Below are 21,611 nucleotides of genomic sequence, written 5' to 3'. Positions count from 1 at the left end.
AATAACTTGAAGTGTGTATTATTCCACTTTCTACTATCTTACTGAAACATAAGAGGTAACAATTTGGAAATAACAATTTATGCCCTTTTCTAAGCCTAGGAACAAGAATAAGTGGTATCATTTCTTCCTTTCATATGAACCCACATGGGAAACATCTTTTCTACCTATTGGCTGGTAATAATGGACATTGGACATGAATCAGAGTGAAAGGATCTCACAAATACCCTCCCCATGAATTCTCTTACTCTCATTCCCATCATCCTTATCAAGATATACTTTATAAACAGCAAAAATACAACAAAAAAAAAAAAAAACAAAAAAAAACTGCTTATATATCACCAATTAGTTTTTCATTCTTCTCATGACTCCAAATATTTTTTCCTCTTCCACAGATTTCTCACTCAGGGACCAAATATTTAAAATCTAATAAGGAATTATGTAGTAAAGTACAAAAATAAATTGCTACATTCTTTAGAAACCATTAACGCTTAGACCAGCTCAAAGAAGGGACCTTACTTAATCTCCAGTCTCTTTAACTCCTGAAGGTGTTTTCTGCCTCATGCTAAGTCAAAGAATCCATTTCAGTTTTGTGATGCAGGCTAAGTTAGAGTAGTCATTTATTCTGGTGTGGTTATTTCAAAGTGTTCAATGAATGTACTACCCTAAAGCTTGAGGAATTAAAGATCCTATTTTTGCATTTACCTTTATTTAATTTACCCTTTAAAAAAAAAAAAACACTGGCTTATTAACAATGTAACCTTTTTTTTCTAGACAGAAACAGAATTAATAAAAATGACACTTCTTTTTTGCTCAGATGTGGCCCTTTCTCTCTAGTTAAGCCAACCTGGCAGATGAAATCACTGCCCTCCCCACTACGTGGGATCTGACACCCAGGGGAGTGAATCCCACTGGCAACATGGAATGTGATTCTGGGGAGGACTCTAGACCCTGCATCGTGGGATGGAAACATCTTCTTGACCAAAAGGGGGATGTGAAAGAAAATGAAATAAGTTTCAGTGGCTGAGAGATTCCAAAAGGATCTGAGAGGTCACTCTGGTGGGCACTCTTATGCACAATATAGACAACCTTTTTAGGTTCTAATGAATTGGAATAGCTAGCAGTAAATATCTGAAACTATCAAACTACAACCCAGAACCCATGAATCTTGAAGACGATTGTATGAAAATGTAGCTTATAAGGGGTGACAATTTGATTGGGAAAGCCATATGGACCACATTCCCCTTTGTCCAGTGTATGGATGAATGAGTAGAAAAATGGGGGCAAAAAAAAAAAAAAAAGGCACCCCATGTTCTTTTTTACTTTATTTGTTCTTTTTCACTTTAATATTTGTTCTTATTATTTTTGTGTGTGTGGTAATGAAAATGTCAAAAATTAATTTTGGTGATGAATGCACAACTATATAATGGTACTGTAAACAATTGAATGTACGCTTTGTTCTGTATGACTGCGTGGTATGTGAATGTATCTCAATAAAATGAATTTTAAAAAAAGAATGCTTAAAAAAATAATGGCACTTATATTTTGAATTTATTTAGAAATCAAGGTTCTTAAAATATATCATAGTTCAGATTTTCAGTTGGACTTTCTTTTTTCAGTTGACGTTTGTTGGGGATTCAATCATGTCTCCCACAAAAGGCATGTACGGGTCACTACTGCTGGTCCTGTGGGTATGAACCCATTTGTAAATAGGACCTTTGAAGATGTTCTTGGTTAAGATGTACCCAAACTGAGTGAGGGTGAGCCTTAATCCAATATGGCTGAAATCCTTTTGTGCAAAGGAAATTGTTCATGGAAAAGAAGCCATGGGGAGCAGCCAAAGCTGGAAGTCAACAGAGCCCAGAAAAGAAAGGAAAAAGAGACAGAAAAGCCATGGAGCCTCAAAGATGGCCATCCATCCAGAAGATACCCACCCGGGAAGAAGCAAGCCGCCTTTCTAGACTCTGAAACTGTAAGCCAGTAAACCACTGTTGAAAAGCCAACACATTGTATGGTATTTGTTTTAGCAACTAGGAAACTAAAACAGTGTCTGCAGCAACTTTCCTCCTAGCCAAACTGTGGAAATGCTTTTGCAATAGATAACTTCTCTGCTTTCAGAATAAATTATAGGCAGAAGAAAAGTTTTTATTAAGCAGAATTTGAAGGAATACAAGCATGGTTTTTCTTTTAGGCAGGTTTCAAGTTTCTTTTAGAGTTGAAGAAACCTACTTAGAATATAAGGTTAATTTTGCTTTGACATGACTTCCTTTTTTATTTCCTTTAACAGAACTACTTTGTTTTATTTGTTTGATCATTGATTCACTGTGTAATGCCAGCATCCTACGGAATCCAAAAATGTAGAAAAAGTAGGATCGTGTCATTTTCAACTTATCCATCCTCTTCTACATATGGCTGAAATAATTGTGAGCTGTTTGAATACTGGAACATTTTCCCAAATACATTATTTTGAAGTTACGGGTCAAATTATCAGGTGTGTGGTGACCCTGTCACAAAAAAAACTTTCACACCTTATGCCATCTGGTGGTGGATGAGACCATATTAGATCAGATGATATTTGCTTCTTTTAAGTTTTGGAGTTGATTAGTCAAAAAACAGTTTGCAGTAATTTATTCAAATAAAGTTTTTAAAAGATATTACATTTATCTGCATTTTATTGTGGCACAAATATTTGAGAATGCAAATGTGCAGAGTTATAGTGTCTGAAGAGTAGTAAAATTCAACTTCTTTTCACATAATTATTAAAGTCTCATGTTCATCAAAATATATGAGATATAATAAAGTAAGAAATTCATGGAGACTCATGTAGAAAATATTTGTGGATCTATGCATAAGTATGTGCATGCAATATAATACTATTATGCATCTTTCTGGTTTTAATATTTGAAAATGTTTTCCTTAAACTGAATTTCCTATTAAAAAAAACAGAAAATGCAAAGTGAGAAATTTCATCTGCATAATGTTAAGGAAAAGAGAGACCTCATAACCCTCCTTCTCTCCTCCCCTTCCTTCATCAATCAATAACATGAGTCTCAAGCCATACTAAACTATTTTTTCTAACTATTCTTTGGGGACATAAGATCTCTTCACCACATAGTGCCTTCTGCCTAGAATATCTTTCTCAATAGGGTCTTTGCTGATGGTATAGTGTTAGGATTTGGTCTAAGTTGTCGGTGACTTTGCAAGTTTTCTGACTTCTTTGGACCTCTGTTTCCTTAACTGTTAATCATTGAACCTACCTCCCAAGGAGGTTGTGAGGATTAAATAAATGAATACATGATAAAGCACTTACAACGGTATCCAGCACATAGTAAGGACTCATAAAAGTAAGCTATTATTCATGCTTTCCTTACTCTTGTCCCAGTTCATTTCTCGGACAGAAAAGTCGTTCCTAGAGTCAGACAAATCTTGAAGAAATTCTTACCAGCTCTGAGCTTGTTCCCTTACCTGTTAAATGGAGATATTGCAGTCATTGAGAGGCTTGAATGAGATCATAAATATAAAATCATGTAATAATGGCACATGGGCATTCAATAAATAAGAGTTCTTGAGGAGAGGGAGAGAGGAAAGCTCATGCCCACCAACTTTTCAGGGAAGAAAAATAGTCTGTGTCAGAAAAATATAAACAGTGTAAAAATTTTCTCAGGTTAGAAAATAAAACCTATCAGGACCACGTTTATTTTAGTCCTATTGTGCCTATAGTTCTTTTCCCATCTCCACTCCACTTCCAGCATGACTTGAGCTTAGCAAAGAACTTCACAAGGATGACTTGACGATTCAGTTCCAACGTCTGCTCTGTGAAACTGTCCTAAGAGGCTCAGGCATTCTGAATCCCCCATCCTCTCCTTACACAGCACTCTGTTCCTATCTCTTTTCAGTTCCTGTGGTATGGAAATTCATCTGTTTAGGAAGTGTGACCAAGGCAGGAACATTATTGTAGTTTTGTATTCTCTGTGCTTAGCATGGTGCCTGGCAAATAGTAGGCACTCCGTAAAGGTTTGGCGAAGGATACATATTTACCCTTTTCCCCGTTTAGATTAGGATTAAATGTAAAGTAGTTAATTTTAGGAAAAATTAAATTTAGGTGCTGATTTCTATAAAGGTCCATTCTAATGTAGAGATTATGGTTGTATTTTGGGAGTTCTAAAGGTGTAATCATAGAATAATGATTGAAAACTAGGAATATAAATGGCTGTCATGAATATTTCATGCAAGTAATTGAGAGTTTTTACATATGTTTTTAGTTGGTATTAATATAAAACTATTGTCATCATAAGCAGTTCAATATTCGTGGAATGAGTGTTTGATTTGGTGTTCATTTCTAAGGCCCTTTTTTCTTTCCTATTGCCTTGCCTGTCTTTTGGGTGTTCATGCAAATGCTTTATTTCTACCAAGACATGGAAAAGAATATTAATCCAGAATCTAATCAGTAGTTTGTATTTATGTTCTCTGAAGAAATAGTGAAAGATAGAAAATCAAGGAAGCAGCAGAAGCTGTTGCTTTGAATGCTTTTGCTTAATGTATATATAGAACTATTTTTACATCATACTCTATTATTTAATGACTGCTTATATAGCAACGGAGAAATCTATACCAGTAGGCTAAGCATCGGCAGCTAGCAAGTTATCTAAATAAAAGTTATGAATTCTGGAGAAGTTTACATTCAATCATGCTCTAGAAAAGAACATTGGTCTGGTCTATATATGAGTGGTATAGAGAGGAAACAAAATTAACATGGCTAAGCTCCTATTGTGTTGGGTATTCTGTCTTCATTACCTAATGTAATGTCTTGCCACCCGATGAAGTTGACAGTTGTGTCTCTAAAGAGTCTACAGTAACACCCATCAGCCTTGTGTCCGCTTTCAATAGGATTGCTACCCGAAGACCTTGCTCTGCAGAAATCTTGTAACAGTGTATTTTACAAATGAGAGAAACTGAGGCACAGAGAGATTAACTGTCTTTCCCAAAGTTATTGATAAATGCAAACTGTATTCAAAAATAAAACCGAAATTATTTCCTATCTTACTACTAATATATACTTATTAAAAGCTTGAATGTGTCAGGTAAATGTAAAATATTGCCAACTCAATTGTAAGCACAAATCAAGTCTACCTTTCATGAAAAACTTTTCGTCGTTGTTGACCTCAAATGTCATTATTAAACAATGTTAGTTCCTTTCTCTTTCTTCTCCTTTGACATAAAAAAAATTACCAGGTGCTATGCTAATGTTATCAATACAAATATAAATCTTCCTTACATTTATAGAATACACTCTGGAATCAGTTGTCCTATCATTAAAATTAAGGGGTTAATTTATATATTTCTAAGTTCCTATAGTATCTAATTTTGTCATTGTTTCAATTTACACAAATACAAGTAATCTTTCCTATAGCTTAACTATGTTGATTGATTCCCTTTTCACTAGTTATATGGAAACATTTATGCTTAGTACATTAATTTAATATATGTTTGTGCTATCCTTTCAGGGTTATTGAAGTTAAACATTGTTTTTTATCAGTTTACATAATTATATGTTACATAATGCATAATTATATGTTTAATGCATAATTAATGTTTAATTATATGTTTAATCAGAGAAACGCTCTTTTTATTCCCCAAAGATCAAGCCTTGACTGCCATCTTGTGGCAGAGAATTAGTATTAGCGATCATTAGCATTAGAGAGCAAAAAGAGAATGAGCATTAGAATGAGCACTGGAAATGTCCCTTTTAAAAATAGAAATAAGGAAAATATAGACAAAGGCAAAAATCCCTTTTAAAAAATAAACTTTTCCAAGTCACTACTTAGTCTCTGTTCAGGTGTTTTTAGATACAGGGAACTCAGTACTTCAAGAAGTATTTAAATAGCTCTCATCCTCCTTACTTCAAGTTTAAAATCTAATACCTTATGATATTTAACCATTCTAGATTTTGCTCATGTATACTTTCATTTATCAAATTTTTTATTGAACATCTACTATGTGCTTTTATGTTTCTAAAAAAAAAATCCAGACAAAGGGTAATTATCTCCATTTTATAAAGAAAATATGCCAGAAAAGTAAAAAAATAAATAAATAAATAAAATAAAGTAAAACAATCCCAAAACTACATACTCAGTATGTGACAGAGCTGAAATTCAAACCCAGGCCTGCCAGATGCCACAATCGTTGCTTTTTCTATTGCATCAAGCTGCCTTGAGTGTGCTAGGCCCCATGTGAGATACTGAGGGCCCAGGAATGACTTTGGAGGTAGGTGGAAGTCATGATTCAAGGGGTGCTATTGTGGCAGAAAAGAAAGTATTGCTACTTGTCCTCAGAAGCAATGCAAATAAGGTTATTCTGTCTTGTGGAATTGCCCTTTCAGTTTCAGAAAATAGCTGTCATGTCTTTACCCCACCTCCCCTTAAGACTTCTCTTTTTCATAGGAATACACCCAATTCTTTCAACTCTTCTTTTTATAAATTCCATATTCTTTATTTTTAGTTTTTTATTTTTATTTTTTTTTTAGTTTTAACAGACTATTTTTTATAGAACAGTTTTAAGTTTACAGAAAAATTGCCCAGAAAGTACCAAGGGTTCCCATATTCTTTCCCACCTCCACCTGAGACAATTATCTGTTGGTTCCCTTTTATGAATATAATTTGTTTAATCAATTTCTCTGTTAGAATGAAGCTCTCGAAATTTAACGTGGATTTCTGGTTGTAGCACAGAATTCAGTGGAACTTCCTGTATTATAAACACCACAACTTCTCTCCTGAAAAAGAGGAGATTTTATATGAGTCAAAAACACATATTGGGCTTTTTTTCTAAGACAATTGTTCCATTGGTTCTGCTCCTCCATAAAACATTCTTTTGAGGGTCTCTCTCTCTCTCTCTCTCTCTCTCCATCCTTCCCTAACTCTCTCTCCATTCTTCCCTCTCTCCCTCCTTTCTTCCTTCCTCCGTCCCTCCCTCCCCACCCTTCTTTCCTCCCCTCTACCTCTGTCTCTTTCAACCTTGCCATTTTGCAACTCTCTCTCTTCCTGTCTCTGAATTTTTTCTCTTGTCTCTTTTTCCATTTTTGGATTTCTTCTTTCTCTGGGGGTCATTTCCCTCTCTTGCAACTCCATGCAGCCAGTGTGGATAGGCTAGGGCCTAGGAATAATTACTGTTCAGAAAGAATCCATATCCTTGGAAGGCTCAGCAAGACCAGGGTGGGATCAAGAGGCCAAAGAGAGCACAAAATAATTTAAGCCAATTCTCTTCTTGGTCTTTAGGGAAAAAAAACGACAGCACAACAAACCTCTTACTTTGAGTTAATCTTGTTATTCTTCTTGCCATCAGAGAAGTAAAACCTTTGGTGATGCCCAAAACTAAAAAAAGCAAAGGGAAACTAAAAGGAGGTTGAAGCCAAAAAGTAAGTTAGGTGGGTAAGCTGTATGGTCAGATTACCTGATTTTGAGCCCTGTTCCTTTACTTACTAATGTTCTGATAGTATAAGTTTTGCTGAAGTAACAGGAAAAAGCCCACAAACTTAGTGGCTTAGAACAGCACAGTTTTATTTATCCCTTATTCCACTTCCAATCATGAGTTGGTGGGAGGACTCGGGCCTGTATTGTCTTCTTTCAGGGACCCAGACTGATGGAGACTTTGTCATCTGCTACATCATCTATCACCATAGCAAGGAAAGGGGAAGATGGAGAATTATGCATTAGTTTTCAAATGTTTCCACATAGAAGAGACACTTCCATTCATATTTCTTTAAACAGAGGAAGTCATATTTAAGAGGTCAGGGAACTGCAATCTTCTTCCTGTTCCCAAAAAAGAAGGGAAACTTGATATTGCCGAACAGTAGTAATGTCTACCCTAAATATTAACTTCGAGAGTTATTCAAGCCGTCTAATAATACTATGATTATTTTTTTCTGATATATCAATTTGGTTAGGCTATAGACCCCAGTTATTCAATCAAGCACTAATTTAGGTATTGTTGTGAAGGTATTTTGTAGATGTTGCGAAAGTCCATAATCGGTTGCCTTTAAGTAAGGGTGGCTATCCTAGAAAATCTGCTGGGCCTGATTCAATCAATTCAAACACCTTATAAGCAGGGCTGAGTTTTCCATGCATTAGAAATTCCAATTCAAGCCTGAAAGTTCCAGCTTGTCCTTCCTGACGGCCTGCCCTATGGATTTCTGACTTGCCTAGTCTGCTCCCCACAATCACATAAGCTAATTCCTTGCAATAAATCTCTTACTATATACCTCCTACTGGTTCTACTTCTCTGGTAGAACCCTGACTGACAGAAATATCTACTTCTTAGAGTTATTATGAGGGTTAATTTAGAGGATGTACATAAAGCCCTTAGCACAGTGTTTAGTATGTATAAAAAGTACTCAATAAATATTAGCTATCAGTTGTTAGTAGCAATATGAAAAAAGATTTGTCTAAATTGGCCACTGTATCTGAATTTTAAAAATAAAAATACATAGCCATCTTAAGAATCCAAAAAACAAAAACAACAAAATATAAAATTACCCCTCAGAGAGATGTTAGTTATTTGGTAACTACTTTTAACATTATTATTATATAAAAATTATAAATTTGATACTCTATTGTTATTGTGCATTCATAGTTTTAAATCATTGGATACATATTATCTTGTGTTTTACTTTTTAACTTAAAATTATTTCACATAGACTTTCACAAAGATCTGCATATCACACATTTGTCTTTTTAGTAACGCTGTAATATCCAATTATATTGACACACCAGTATTACCTAACCATTTACTAAGTGTTGGTTAGTTGGTTGTTTCCAATATTTTGTCATTATAGACAGCATAGCTATTTTATCTATTACAATTCTTGGTTATAAATGATAGAAAACTCATCATAACTGGCTTTAGCAAATGGAATTTATTGTGCTAAAAAATTGAACATTCCACAGATTGCTCTAGTTTAGAGAACAGCTAGATATTAGAGGTCAAATGAAGTTACCAGAATCTGTTGTCTTACTCTCAGTTCTACCTCTTCTGTATTGACTGCTCTCAGAAGGACTCTTGCTTCTTGGGCATATGGATGTTGGAACCTCCTGGGGCTAAATCTTTCCAGGCTCATGGCCACTGGGCAAAAGCAAGAGTTTTATCCTTAAGTAGCAGCCAAAATTCTCTTTAGCTCGAACTGGGTTGCACACCCATACCTGAGCAAATTACTACAACTGAAGGAATATGATATATGAATTGGGTTAGGCCCTGGTCATATTTTCCATCTGAGTAGGGTGAGAGTGAGAAGTATTGTTTCCCAGAAGCATATTAGATTCTGTTTCACCAAAAGAAGAGAGGAACAAGAAGCCACGAATTTTCCTTAGAACATGTTGCCAAAAATGGGATTACTAAATGAAAGGATACAATCGGTTTTATGACTCTTGTTATGTAAGTAAAGTTACTTTTCATGATTTTAACAATGCTACCTAAATTATATGCGAGTTTAAAAATGAACAAACATTACATTTTTTTGTTTTAATTTTTAATTTCTTGGTTATAGCATTTTAATTTATAGTTATTTAATTTGCATTTCTTTAATTAGTGATATTAAACATTTGTTATTTTATAATTTGTGTTTTCAGTTATATAATGGGACATGGCTAAATTAAAAAAGAAAGGAAATAATTATATATTTTTGGAAGACAAAGTTTTATTAGTGGGGAAGAAAAGCTATAAGTCAAGTTATATTGTTTTTTAAATTCATATTTGCCTTAAGGAAAATAGGATTATAATGATTTTTTTAACTCACAACAAGGCTCACACAGAGCTGGAAATATCTCACACTACTAGCTACTGTAGTGGAGAGATCTCATAGTTCATGGGACATTGGATAGAGACTTCAGGAGGATCATGCCTTAGCAGTGGGGCTATATTAGCTCCAAAACAAAGGCTACTCTAGACTTTCCATAACAAAGCTTAAAAACAAGTCTTGAAAGTATCAGACTGATTTGCAAGATACTAGGCTGCATGCCAGAGCAAAGGACAGCCTATTTAAGGAATATAACAAAATTCAACACCCAACAATGTAAAATTCACAATGTTTAGCATCTAATCAAAATCATCAGTCATGCAAATAAGCTAGACAATATGACTTAAATTGGAAATCAAACAACACACTTCTATGGAACCAATGGGTCAAAGAAGAAATCACAAGGAAAATTAGAAAATATTTTTAACTGAATGAAAAAAAAAAATGCAAATCTGGGATGCAGCTAATGCAGTGCATAGAGGGAAATGTTTACATTAAAGGCCTATATTAGAAGAGAGAAGTCTCAATGATTTATGCTTCTATTTTAAGAAAAAAAAGAGCAAAATTAAACCAATGTAAACATAAGGAAAGAAAAATACAGAAAAAAAACAATGAAATAGGAAACAAAAATATAGAAAAACCAATACAATCAAAAACCTTTTTATCGTTTTACCAATAAGTTTATTTTTTCAGAAACTGAAGCCTCTGGATGGCTCCTATGCCAGATAAGCCCTGAAACCCAGAGGTCCCAGTCTCTCCAAGAACATCAACCAGTTTCATTCCTCTACCCCATAACGTTGACACCCCTTTTCAGCATGAGGAAGTTAGAATGGTCATTGCCCAGATATCCCCGAAGATTGAGAGAATGATCAAATGAGAGGGAGGAGCTGTAACTGAGAAGTTAAGATTTAACAAATGATTATGACAACTGGCTCATTATATAAATATTGTTTTAGTTCCTAGTATATTAGAATAGCCAGAAGGAAATACCTGAAATTGTTGAACTGAAATCCAGTAGCTTCGATCTTTGATAATGATTATGTAACTATATAGCTTTCATCTTGTAACCAAGTGATTATAAAAACCCTGTGACTGACACTGCCTTTATCCAGTGTATAGGTAGATGAATAATAAAATAAAAACATGCATAAAAAACATTTTGTAAAATATTATATAAGAGATACTGATCAAGAAAAAGAAAAAAGACCCAAATCACTAGTATCAAGAGTGAAAGAGGGGACGTCACTACAGATTCCATAGATATTAAAGAGATTAAGAAGGTGAATATTATGAACTGCTTTATTCCAATTAATTCACCATACAGATGGAATGAGCAAATTTCTTGAAAGACATCAACTACCAAAGTTCACTTAAAAAGAAAGGGATAACATGACTACTCCTATACCTAATAAAGAAATTGAATGTATGGTTAAAAGCGCCACACAAAGACAACCCCAAGTCCAAATAGCTTCATTGGTGAATTTTTCCAGGAATAAGGAAGAAATAATGCCAATGGTACACAAACTCTTTCAGAAAATAGAATGGGAACATGTCTCAACTCATGTTATGAAGATAGCATTACTCTGATAGAAAACCAAAGAGAGTACAGAAAAGAAAACTACAGATCAGTATCCCTCATAAACATAGCAAACTGAATCCAACCATGTATGTGTTTGTGTGTGTTTATGTGTATGTTGATATGCATGTATGTATGTATATGTATATGTATGTATATATAAAGGATAATTCATCATGACCAAGTAGGATTTATACCAAAAATATAGCCTTGATTTAATACTTGAAGAATCAATCAATGTAATTCATTATATTAATAGATAAGATCACCCATATGATCATCTCAATGGGTGAAGAAAAAGTATGTGAAATATTTTAACATCTATTCCCAGTTGAAAAAATATATATCAGTAAATTAGTTAATAGAAGGGAACTTTTTCAACTTGATGAAACACATCTAGGAAAAAAATTGTAGCCAAAATTATATTTAATGGTGAAAGATTGAATGTTTTCCCCCTAAAATCAGGAACAAGGCAAGGATGTCTACTCTCACCACTTCCATGCAACGTTGTATTGGAAGTTCTAGCCAGTGTAGTAAAACCTGATAAGAAATAAAACGCATACAGATTGGAAAGGAAAAAGTAAAATGGCTTTTATTCACTGATGACATGATAATCTATGTAGACAATCTTAAAGAGACCACAAAAGGTTCTAATAAGATTGCAAGATACAAGGTTAATATAAGAAATTCCATTGCATTTCTATATTCTACAAACAACAATTGGAAATTAAAATTTTTCAAAATTATTTACGATAGGATCAAAAAGTATGAAATACTGAGGTATAAATATAACAAAATATGTACAAAAACCATACACTGACAATTACAAGACATTCCTGAAAGAAGTTAAAGAGGACCTAAAGAAATAGAAAGATAGCACATGTTCATGGCTTTGAGAACTCATTGTGAAGATGACATTCCCCCAAATGATGTACAGATTCAAGACAGTCAAAATTCCATCAGGCTGTTGTTTTACGCCACACATTTGTGGTACTTGTTATGGCAACCCTAGGAAACTAATACACCATGCTATATCTGATGATGTTTTTATTACTCTTAAAATATTAATTCTTCCTCTTATTCTTTTGCTTCTCCATCTTCTATCCTGTTGGAAAACACATACTGAAATATTTTCACTTTACCATTTACTTAGTTACCACCCAGAATGGCACCAGGTTCAAAGTCCATTGTTCTACTTTTCTGTTTCATTGTATTTGTTTAGTTTACTTTTTCTCAAGAAAATAATAGGCAATATCCAGAAATTCATTTGGGAAATTAGATAATTTCTTCTTTTTCTCTTTCTAGATTTGCTGCTCCTATGGCTCAGCTTAATAGAGAAAATAACAAGCCTCACAGAGCCAGTCACTCAACTGAAGGACGTTATCTCTACGCAACTCCAGGTAAATTGAATTCAGCCTACTTTTTGTTTGTTTTCAGAACCAAAATAGCCAAAGTAATAAGCTTAAATTTTTGTTCAAATATGTTTTAATATGTGAGGTCTAATGCTTATGTTATCTTTTTAAAGTTGCTGTAACTCTTTCTGGCTAAAAAGTAAAGTCAATAAATGACTTACATAAGAATTAGAGCTTCAAAAAGATTGAATTACTTATTCTTTCAAGATTACTATACTTTAATGAGTTAATATGCAATTAGAAATCTTAAGGGCTATGTTTCAAATTGTATAAAAGCAGCCAAAACAATAAACAAAGTGCTAATAAACTGGTTCCTAAAACTCCTTATAGATTCCGAGATATATCCAATATGGTCAAAAAGAAAGGAATAAAGTTAAGTTTTTGGTGCTCTTTTAAAATTAATGATTTTCAAAGAAACAGTGTTAGTTGTTGGGATATGTTGAGGGTGGGTCCTGCGCAGGAGAGAGAATTCATAACTTATAATGCAAGCCATCTCTAAAAGACAGAAAAACATATTTGGGGTCAAAGGATTTGGGGTTAGATTCCAGCTGTATGTAATTATGGGAAGATCACTTAACTTCCAAGCTTCAGTTTCTTCTTCCTCAGCTAGTACTGGGTTTATAGATGTTCAATAAATATTAATTTCTAATATCCTGCCCTTTCTCACAGCATTCTTGTGACTAAATGACTCTATACACATGAAAATTCTTTGTAAATTTGAAGGCACTATAAATATTAGTGTTTTAGTTTCCTTAACTTCTCAAGAAAATACTATGCAGTGGATCAGCTTAAACAATGGGAATTTAATGGCTCATGGTTTTGAGGACAGGAAAAAGTCCAATCAAGACATAATCAAGGTGATGTTCTCTCCCTGAACACTGTGACATTCTGGGGCTGGCTGCCAGCAATCCTTTGTCTTTAACTTGTCACATGGCAAGGCACATGGTGGTGTCTCCTGGTTTCTCCCCCCTCCTCTGGATTCCGTTGATGTTCAGCTTCTTGCTTCCTGTGACTTTCTCTCCATCTGTCTGAGTTTCATTATCCTGATAAAGGACTCTAGTAATAGGGCTAAGACCTGGGCCACAACTTAACTGAAGCAACCTCGTCAAAATGTCCTACTTACAATGGGTTTACAGCACAGGGATGTATTAAGTTTAAGCACATGTTTTCCTGGGGTACAAACAGCTCCAAACCACCACAATTAGTTACAGTTTTTCCTATCACTTGTCTTTTAAACACAACAGCATATAAATGTCAGGCACAGGTAATAACCTGCATGTCAGTGATTCTCCAAGGGCCTTGATCCCGTATCTCCAACTTTCTTTGCCCTGACTCAATATCTATTTCTGATCTTCATCCTTGGTTTGGTGTACCATTCCGATTTCCTCCTCTAAATTAACAGCCTTATCTTACCCATTCAGCTCTGTTTTCTCCCAGATTTCTGGGCACGTGTAAGGACTTGTACGATGTCTTGTCTCTTCTAGCCTTACCTTTTGCTTTCTCCATGATTTCTCTACTCCTCTCCCCAATTTCTACCTTTCCCATTGAAATTTTTGTGGTGTTTATAATACAACAGTAGTAAACTAATGCAGGATATCAAAGGGAAATGTGACTCAGAAAATAAATGAACTTTGTGTTTCCTCTTTTGCAAAAAGGGTTAGCATGTCATAGTTCACCAGTGAGAAACCCATGTGATATACGAGGGAGGAGCGAAAAAAGAAGCCATTGTTCTCTAGAAGTTTTGCGTATCAGGCATGGCATCGTCCTCAGACACAGCAGTTTCACACATCTCTCCACAAACTTTCACTTCACAGACATGATGGCTTCACAGATATCTCTGTGAACTTATAATTTATGTTCCCACTATGGGTGGTGAGATGTGTGTAGCTCCTTGAACATTCCCATGAGCTCTGGGTTTTCCAACTCATATCAGTGCATCAGGTTAAAGTAGGTAGAGACTGTTTTTCCAGTTCTCTAGTTCTGGTGTTCCAGACTTTCATACACACACACACACACACACACACACACACACACACACACACACACACACCAGCTCCTTCCACATATATAAACCCAACTTCCTATATGAACCCCCTCACTCTTGTATTACTTTTAGTGGTTCTGTCTTCCTAAATGAACCCAGATTGATTCAAGAGTAAATGGAAATAAACAATTTGCCAATGATCAGGGCCCACCAATCAGAACAAATTTGAATATCTTCACTAACTAAATTATTTTAAGATTCATTAAATATATTGTAAGAGGAAGAGCTTCCAGGATTCACCCTGAGAAAGGCTTAAGGACTACAAAACATAAAGCAATTAGAATTCATGCTTCCATAACTTATTTTGTTAATATAGTAACTAAGTTCCTACCTTTTTTATTGATTTGAACCACCAAATCCAAGGTTTCGCAGAGGGATTTATAACACGTAAGATTTTCTGGAGGAAAGAAGTAGAAAATAATATTTATTTTTTTACATTGTAAGGAAACACTTCTACATTTGTTTTTGCATTATGCCTTGCTAATCTAGCCAGGGTTTTTTGTTTTGTTTTGTTTTTATACTTCCTGAGAGTTTTTAACAGATCAGGAACTAGGAGGGCAAATGGTCAAGGCAATAGCTCCCAACATTCATTCTACCCCAACAACTGGTGTCAGCTAATGATGATAACTCCAGTTCCTTTGTCAGTGAATAGTTTAGGAATGGGATATAATACAATCCTGTTTGAGGGAAAATATATGAGGGGCTTCAAGGGATAATTTTTATACTTTAAAACATGAGACTCTGGAGAAAAGAGCCCCTTTTCGCCTTCTGGATTGTTGCCATGTTTGAGGTAAGGACTAGAATGGCCACATCTTTCTTACCTCAAGACTGAAAATGAAGACAACACCAAAGACAGCAAAGCAGAGCAATGGGAAAAATCTGTGTCCTTAATGACATGTTTAGTCACTATTACATTCAAACCTGCCCTACCTCTGGCCTTCTTCTTAGGTGAGTTATAATATCCCCAGGCAAGTTATTGCAGGTAACTCAGCTTCAAGTTCCTCATCTGTGAAATAAGGGTAATAATACAGGCCCACCAGGAGGGTTGGGCCTAAGTTAAGTAATATTATACAGGTAGACTGCTTAGCACAGCATCCGGAACGTTGTAAATGCTGACTCTGATTAACTCTAAACCTGTCAAGTCCTCTTATTGCTTTATGCCTTTGGAATGTGCTGTTTTCTCCATCTAAAGTGCTTCTGCCTCCCTTCTTTGCTCTTCTTTGTTTACCAAATTGTTCTTCAACTTTCAAAGTCCAAGCCTGTTTTCACTAGTTCTGGAAAGTTCTGTTTTTCCCAGATATAGTGATTCCCTCCTTGCGCTTCTGTTGCACTTAAGAACATCTTTTCCCTTAAATCTTAGCACTTGGCAGGGACTTAGTAAATACATGTGTGTGTATGTGTGTGTGTGTGTGTGTGTGTGTGTGTGTGTGTTTTAGTTAGAGAAGTTGTGGTTTTACAGAAAAAATCATGTGTAAAATACATAATACCCTATTAACAACACTTTGCTTTGGTGTGGTACATCTTTTGCAATTAATGAAGCTCATTTTTATAATTGTACTATTAACTATAGTCAGTGGTGTAATTATGGTTCATTCTTTTTGTGTTGTGCAGTTCCATGGATTTTTAAAAAATTTTATTCCAGTAACAAATATACAAACTAAAATTTCTACATTTAACCATATCAAATACATAATCAGTGGTGTTAATTATGTTCACAATGTTGTGCTACCATCTCCCCCATCCATTACCAAACTTTACTATCAACCCAAATAGAAACTCTGTGCAATTTAAGCATTAACTCCCCATTCTCAACCCCAACCCAGCCCCTGGTAGCCTATATACTAGATTCTAACTCTATGAGTTTGCTTATTCTATTTTTTTTTCTTGTCAGTGAGATCATACAATATTTGCCAGTTGGTGTCTGGCTTATTTCACTCAACATGATGTCTGAAAAGTTCATCCATATTGTCTCATGTATCAGAACTTCATTCCATTTAAGGCTGAATAATAGTCCATTGTATGTATACATCACATTTTGTTTATCCGTTCATCTGTTGATGGATGTGCTGGTTTGGATGTATTATGTCCCACAAAACACCATGTTCTTTGATGCAATCTTGTGGGGGCAGATGTATTTAGTCTGGATTAGGTTGGAACCTTTAGATTGGGATGTTTCCATGGAGATGTGACCCACCCAACTGTAGGTGATATCTCTGATTGGATTATTCCATGGAGGTATAGCCCCACCCATTCAGTGTGGGTCTTAATTAAATCGCTGGAGCCCTATAAGTACTCAGCCAAGAGAGACGTTTTGGAGACAGCCATCAAAAACAGAATTTTGCTGACACTTTGCTCTGGAGAAGCTAAGAGAGGACTAAACACCCAAGAGCAACATTTTGAAGAATGCACAGGAGCTGAGAGGGAGCTGGAACACAAGCCAGGATCAGCAGATGCCAGCCACGGGCCTTCCCAGTTTACAGAGGTTTTCCAGATGCCATTGGCCTTCCTTCTGAAGGTAAACTCATGTTGGTGCCTTAATTTGGACATTTTCCTGGCCTTCAGACTGTAAATTTGTAACCAAATAAACCCCCTTTATAAAAGTCGATCCATTTCTGTTATTTTGCATTCCGGCAGCATTAGCAAACCGAAACAATGGACATTTGGATTGCTTCCATCTTTTGGCAATTGTGTATAATGCCACTATGAACATCAACATGCAAATATCTGTTCAAGTACCTCCTTTCAATTCTTTTAGGTATATATCTAGAAGTGGGAATGCCAGGTCATATGGTAATTCTATACTTAACTCACTGAGAAACTGATGAACTGTCTTCCATAGCAGTTGCACCATTTTACATTGCCACCAGCAATAAATGAGTGTTCCTATTTCTCCACAACACTTGAAATTTTCCATTTTTTGATGGTAGCCCTTCTAGTGAGTGTAAAAATGTATGTCATTGTGGTTTTTATTTGCATTTCCCTAAGAGCTAATGATGTTGAGCATCTTTTCATGTGTTATTGGCCCTTTATATAACTTCTTTGGAAAAGTATCAATTCACGTCTTGCCCATTTTTTAATTGAGTTGTTTTTTTTGTTATTGTTGTTGAGTTGTAAGATTTCTTTATATATTCTGGATATTAAACCCTTATCAGATATATGGTTTCCAAATATTTTCTCCCATTGTATAGGTTGTTGTTTTACTTTCATGATAAAGTCCTTTGTTGTGTGAAAGTCCTTTAGTTTCCATGAGGCCCCATTTATCTATTTTTGTTGGTGGTGTTGTTGCTTGTGCTTTGGGTGTGAAGTCTCTCTCATTTTTGAAAGAGAGTCTTGCTGGATATAAAATTCTTAGGTTGGCAGTTATTTTCTCTCAACGTTCTGTCTTCTTGCCTCCATGGTTTCCAATGAGAAATTGGCACTTAATCTAATTGGGACTTCCTTTTATATAGTATATTTCTTTTCCTCTTGCAGCATTCAGAACTCTCTCCTTGTCCTTTGCATTCAACAACATGATCAGTATGTGATGAGGTATATTTTTCAAGTTTAACCTGTTTGTTTTTTTCCTGGATTTTTGGGATGTGCATATTCCTATTTTTTGCTAAATTTGGGAATTTTTCTGTCATTATTTCTTTGAATATTCCTTCTGCCCCTTATCTCTTTCTTCTCCTTCTGGGACTTTCATAATATGTATATTGATATGCTTGATGGTGTCCCAGAGGTGTCATAGGCTATTTTTGCTTTTTTTAATTCTTTTTTCTCCTCAACCTGACTTATTTAAATTGTTTTTTCTTCAAGTTTGCTGATTATTTCTTCCGCCATCTCCAGTCTGCTGTTGAAACCCACCTGGGAATTTTTCATTTCAGTTATTGTGGTCTTCAACTCCAGTAGTTCTGTTTTGGGTCCTTTTTAACATTTCTGTCTCTTTATTGAGATTCTCATATTGCTCATTCATTGTTTTCCTGATGTTCTTTAGTTTTTTTCTCTTTATTTTCCTTCAGGTCCATGAGCATATTGACTGTTTTCCTGATATCCTTTGGTTCTTCCTCTGTATTTCCCTTCATATCCTTGAGTATATTGAAGATCAGTTTTTAAAGTCTTTTTCCAGTAGGTTCATCATCTGGTCTCCTACACTGAAGTTTTCTGGGTTTCATCTTCTTTTGGGTGAGCCATCATTCCTGTTTCTTCATTTGTCTTATAATCGTTTGTTGTACACTGTACATTTTAATATTTTAAAATAATAACTCCGAGATTTATTCCTGAGATGTCTTTTTCTTGAGTAGTAACCAGCTGGTGATATGGCAGAGATTTTCTTGAGTGTCAGAAGCTAGCAAAACCAAGAAAATCTAAGCAAAACACACTTTTCACTGCCTTTGCATATTGGCTTTGCATTGGCTGGTGCTCTCTGTCAGAATTCAACCCTCCTATCTGGTAGGTCATCCCAAGGTGAATGCAAAGTGCGGAGTGCTCCCTGTCTTTTAGGGTCTGTGTCTCTTCCTGTGCTTGTGCTTGCTAGAGGTTTTAGGAATTCCCCTATTTAGAGGAGTTTGAATGCCCCCTCTACTTCCCAAGAAACAGATCTCCCTTTCCAGGTGTCTTCCACTGCAAGACTTAAAGCAGGTAAACCTTTGCCCCAGGCATCCATGTCAATTGGTTTTTACACTGCTTTCTTGTCTCAGGTTGCTTTTGCCTGGAGGGAAAATTCAGGGTGAGAGGGCACACTGTAGAGGAGTTTCCCAAGTCAGTCTTTCCCAGCTGTATTAAAGCCAGGGATCCTCAGGGGGAGCACTAGCTGGCTCCATTCTGCTCCAGGGAGGGGGTATGGGAGGTTCAGGAAGGGCACCAGGAGCTTATTCCTCAGCTTATTCCTCAGCTGCCCAGCCAGTGCAGCCCTTCAATTATCTTCTGCAGCTCTGAGGAAGTTTACCATATTTAAGTCTCCTCCCCCTCCACCTCCACCTCCACCACCTTTGTCTAGGGCAGGTTGGAACAATGTCTGACCTCAAGCTCCAGGCCCCCAGTGATCCAAAGTAGCTAATGAAAGGCAGTGATCAGCAGTTGCCCCACCACACACATACAGGTTCTTAGGAAAGTAGAATTTTATGTCCTTCTCTGGCATCATCAACTACTCCAGGGACTGGACCACATGGCTGCCTGCCACAAGAGTGGGGAATGGGTACTGGGAACCACCATGTGGAGAGAGCAGTTTACTGGTATTTGCCGTAATTTACCAGCCTCTTCCTTCCACTCTTCACTGGATGCTGTACAGTGTTCCTCTGTACCCCAGAGTTTTGAAACATTTGATTCAGACTGTTCTTGCCTGTTTAATAGTTATTCTGGTGGAGGGACTTGTACCTGGAGCTTCCTACTCCGCCATCTTCCCACAATTCCCTCAGTAAAAATATGTTTAATAATTCAACTAAGTAAAAAAAAAAAGGCTTAACAAAATGGAAAGAATGATTTATGACAAAAAGTTAATTGTAAAATGTGAAATTTAGAAAGTTTGAAAAGGGTGCTGCAAATAGAGGAGTACTTCTCTTGTCATTTTTTTTCCTGCCATGTCTAGTAAATTTCTGTTTTTCATATTTCACACCATAGATCCAACTTCTCTTGGAACACCAACTGAAACAGATTTTGTCACAAAAATCGGTGTAACAGAGGAGAGTTGGAAGAATGAAACTTCACCAGAGGATGACGACACTGATAGTTCATGGGAAGAAGAAGTGGATGATCTGGTCACCTGGGTCAATACTCTCAATACAAATATCTTAGAAGATTAAGCCTCTAGTACTCCACTCTAGGATTCAGAAAATAAACAGCCACAACCATATCTTGAATTCATGGAGTGACTTTGGGAAGTTCTCAGAACTTGGGTTCCAGTCTTTTCAAGTTGATTTCATTGTCCCCTGCAAGTACAAATACAAAATACAAGTCATTGAACATGTTGCTTTCAATTTTTTTTAGCTCAACTCCTTTGTTTGGAAGTAAGTTAGTCAAGTTAGGGAAGCTCATCATTGTATCAATGGTATTATGCTTCCACAGCTGTTAGACAAGTTTTGGGCAGGAAGGGCATGGATCAGAAAGAGGCTGGGATAGAAGGGGAGCACTTAGACATTTCAGAGGCTTGGCATTACCTCAATTAAAGGAATCTATACATTTATCTACATCTCTCTGGTTTCTTGCCTTGTTTCTTCCAAACTCAGGGGATGGGTTGTCAACTTCCACCACTTTCTTCTACTGTTCTCTCCCAGAGTACATGTTCTGTTTCCTCTTAGACCTTTACCAGTCACCCCCAGTTTTTGATATCTTCATTTTCTCCCTCTCCATTTGCTGTGTTGCCTCAGCCTGTAAATATGCTCTGGTCTCTATTATTCTAAAATACTTCTCCACCTTGACCCTGTACCTTCACTTTGCACTCATTTTTCTCAGTCAGACTTGTTAATAGTCTATCATTTGCTCTCTTTATTTCATTACTTCATTTCATATTTGCACCCACTGCCCAATAAAATCTATCTTCTACTCATACCACTCCACTAAAATTTTCTAGGATCACCAAAGAGTTTCCAAATCACCAAAACTCAGCAGATGCCTCATCTTACTGGTCTCCAAGTTGTACTTGATATTACTGAACATTTCTTTTTGAAATGTTTATTGCCTTACCTTCAGGGAGACTTTTTTGAAGCTTACCCGACTATACAGATAACTCTTTCCCCACAAACACCACACATGCACCTATGCCTGTCCTTAGATGGTTATTAAATAGGTCTCTCCCTCATTTCAAAGCAAAATGATTTTAGTTCT

General features: G+C 35.9%; 1 protein-coding gene across 1 annotated transcript in view; it reads left to right on the top strand.

Annotated features, from left to right (window-relative positions):
* UBE2U (ubiquitin conjugating enzyme E2 U) overlaps positions 1–20,590 on the top strand; it is an 84,082-nt gene extending 63,492 nt beyond the window's left edge. Inside the window, exons 12-13 of the mRNA XM_037809430.1 lie at positions 12,663–12,757; positions 20,409–20,590. Of these exons, the coding sequence (XP_037665358.1) occupies positions 12,663–12,757; positions 20,409–20,590 (277 nt within the window). The remainder of the gene's footprint in view (positions 1–12,662; positions 12,758–20,408) is intronic.
* Positions 20,591–21,611: the final 1,021 nt, after the last annotated feature.

This window comes from Choloepus didactylus, chromosome 2 (assembly GCF_015220235.1).
Source record: "Choloepus didactylus isolate mChoDid1 chromosome 2, mChoDid1.pri, whole genome shotgun sequence".
Lineage (NCBI taxonomy): Eukaryota > Metazoa > Chordata > Mammalia > Pilosa > Megalonychidae > Choloepus > Choloepus didactylus.
Note: the sequence above shows the minus strand (reverse complement) of the source record. Positions and strands in the feature narration are given on the sequence as shown.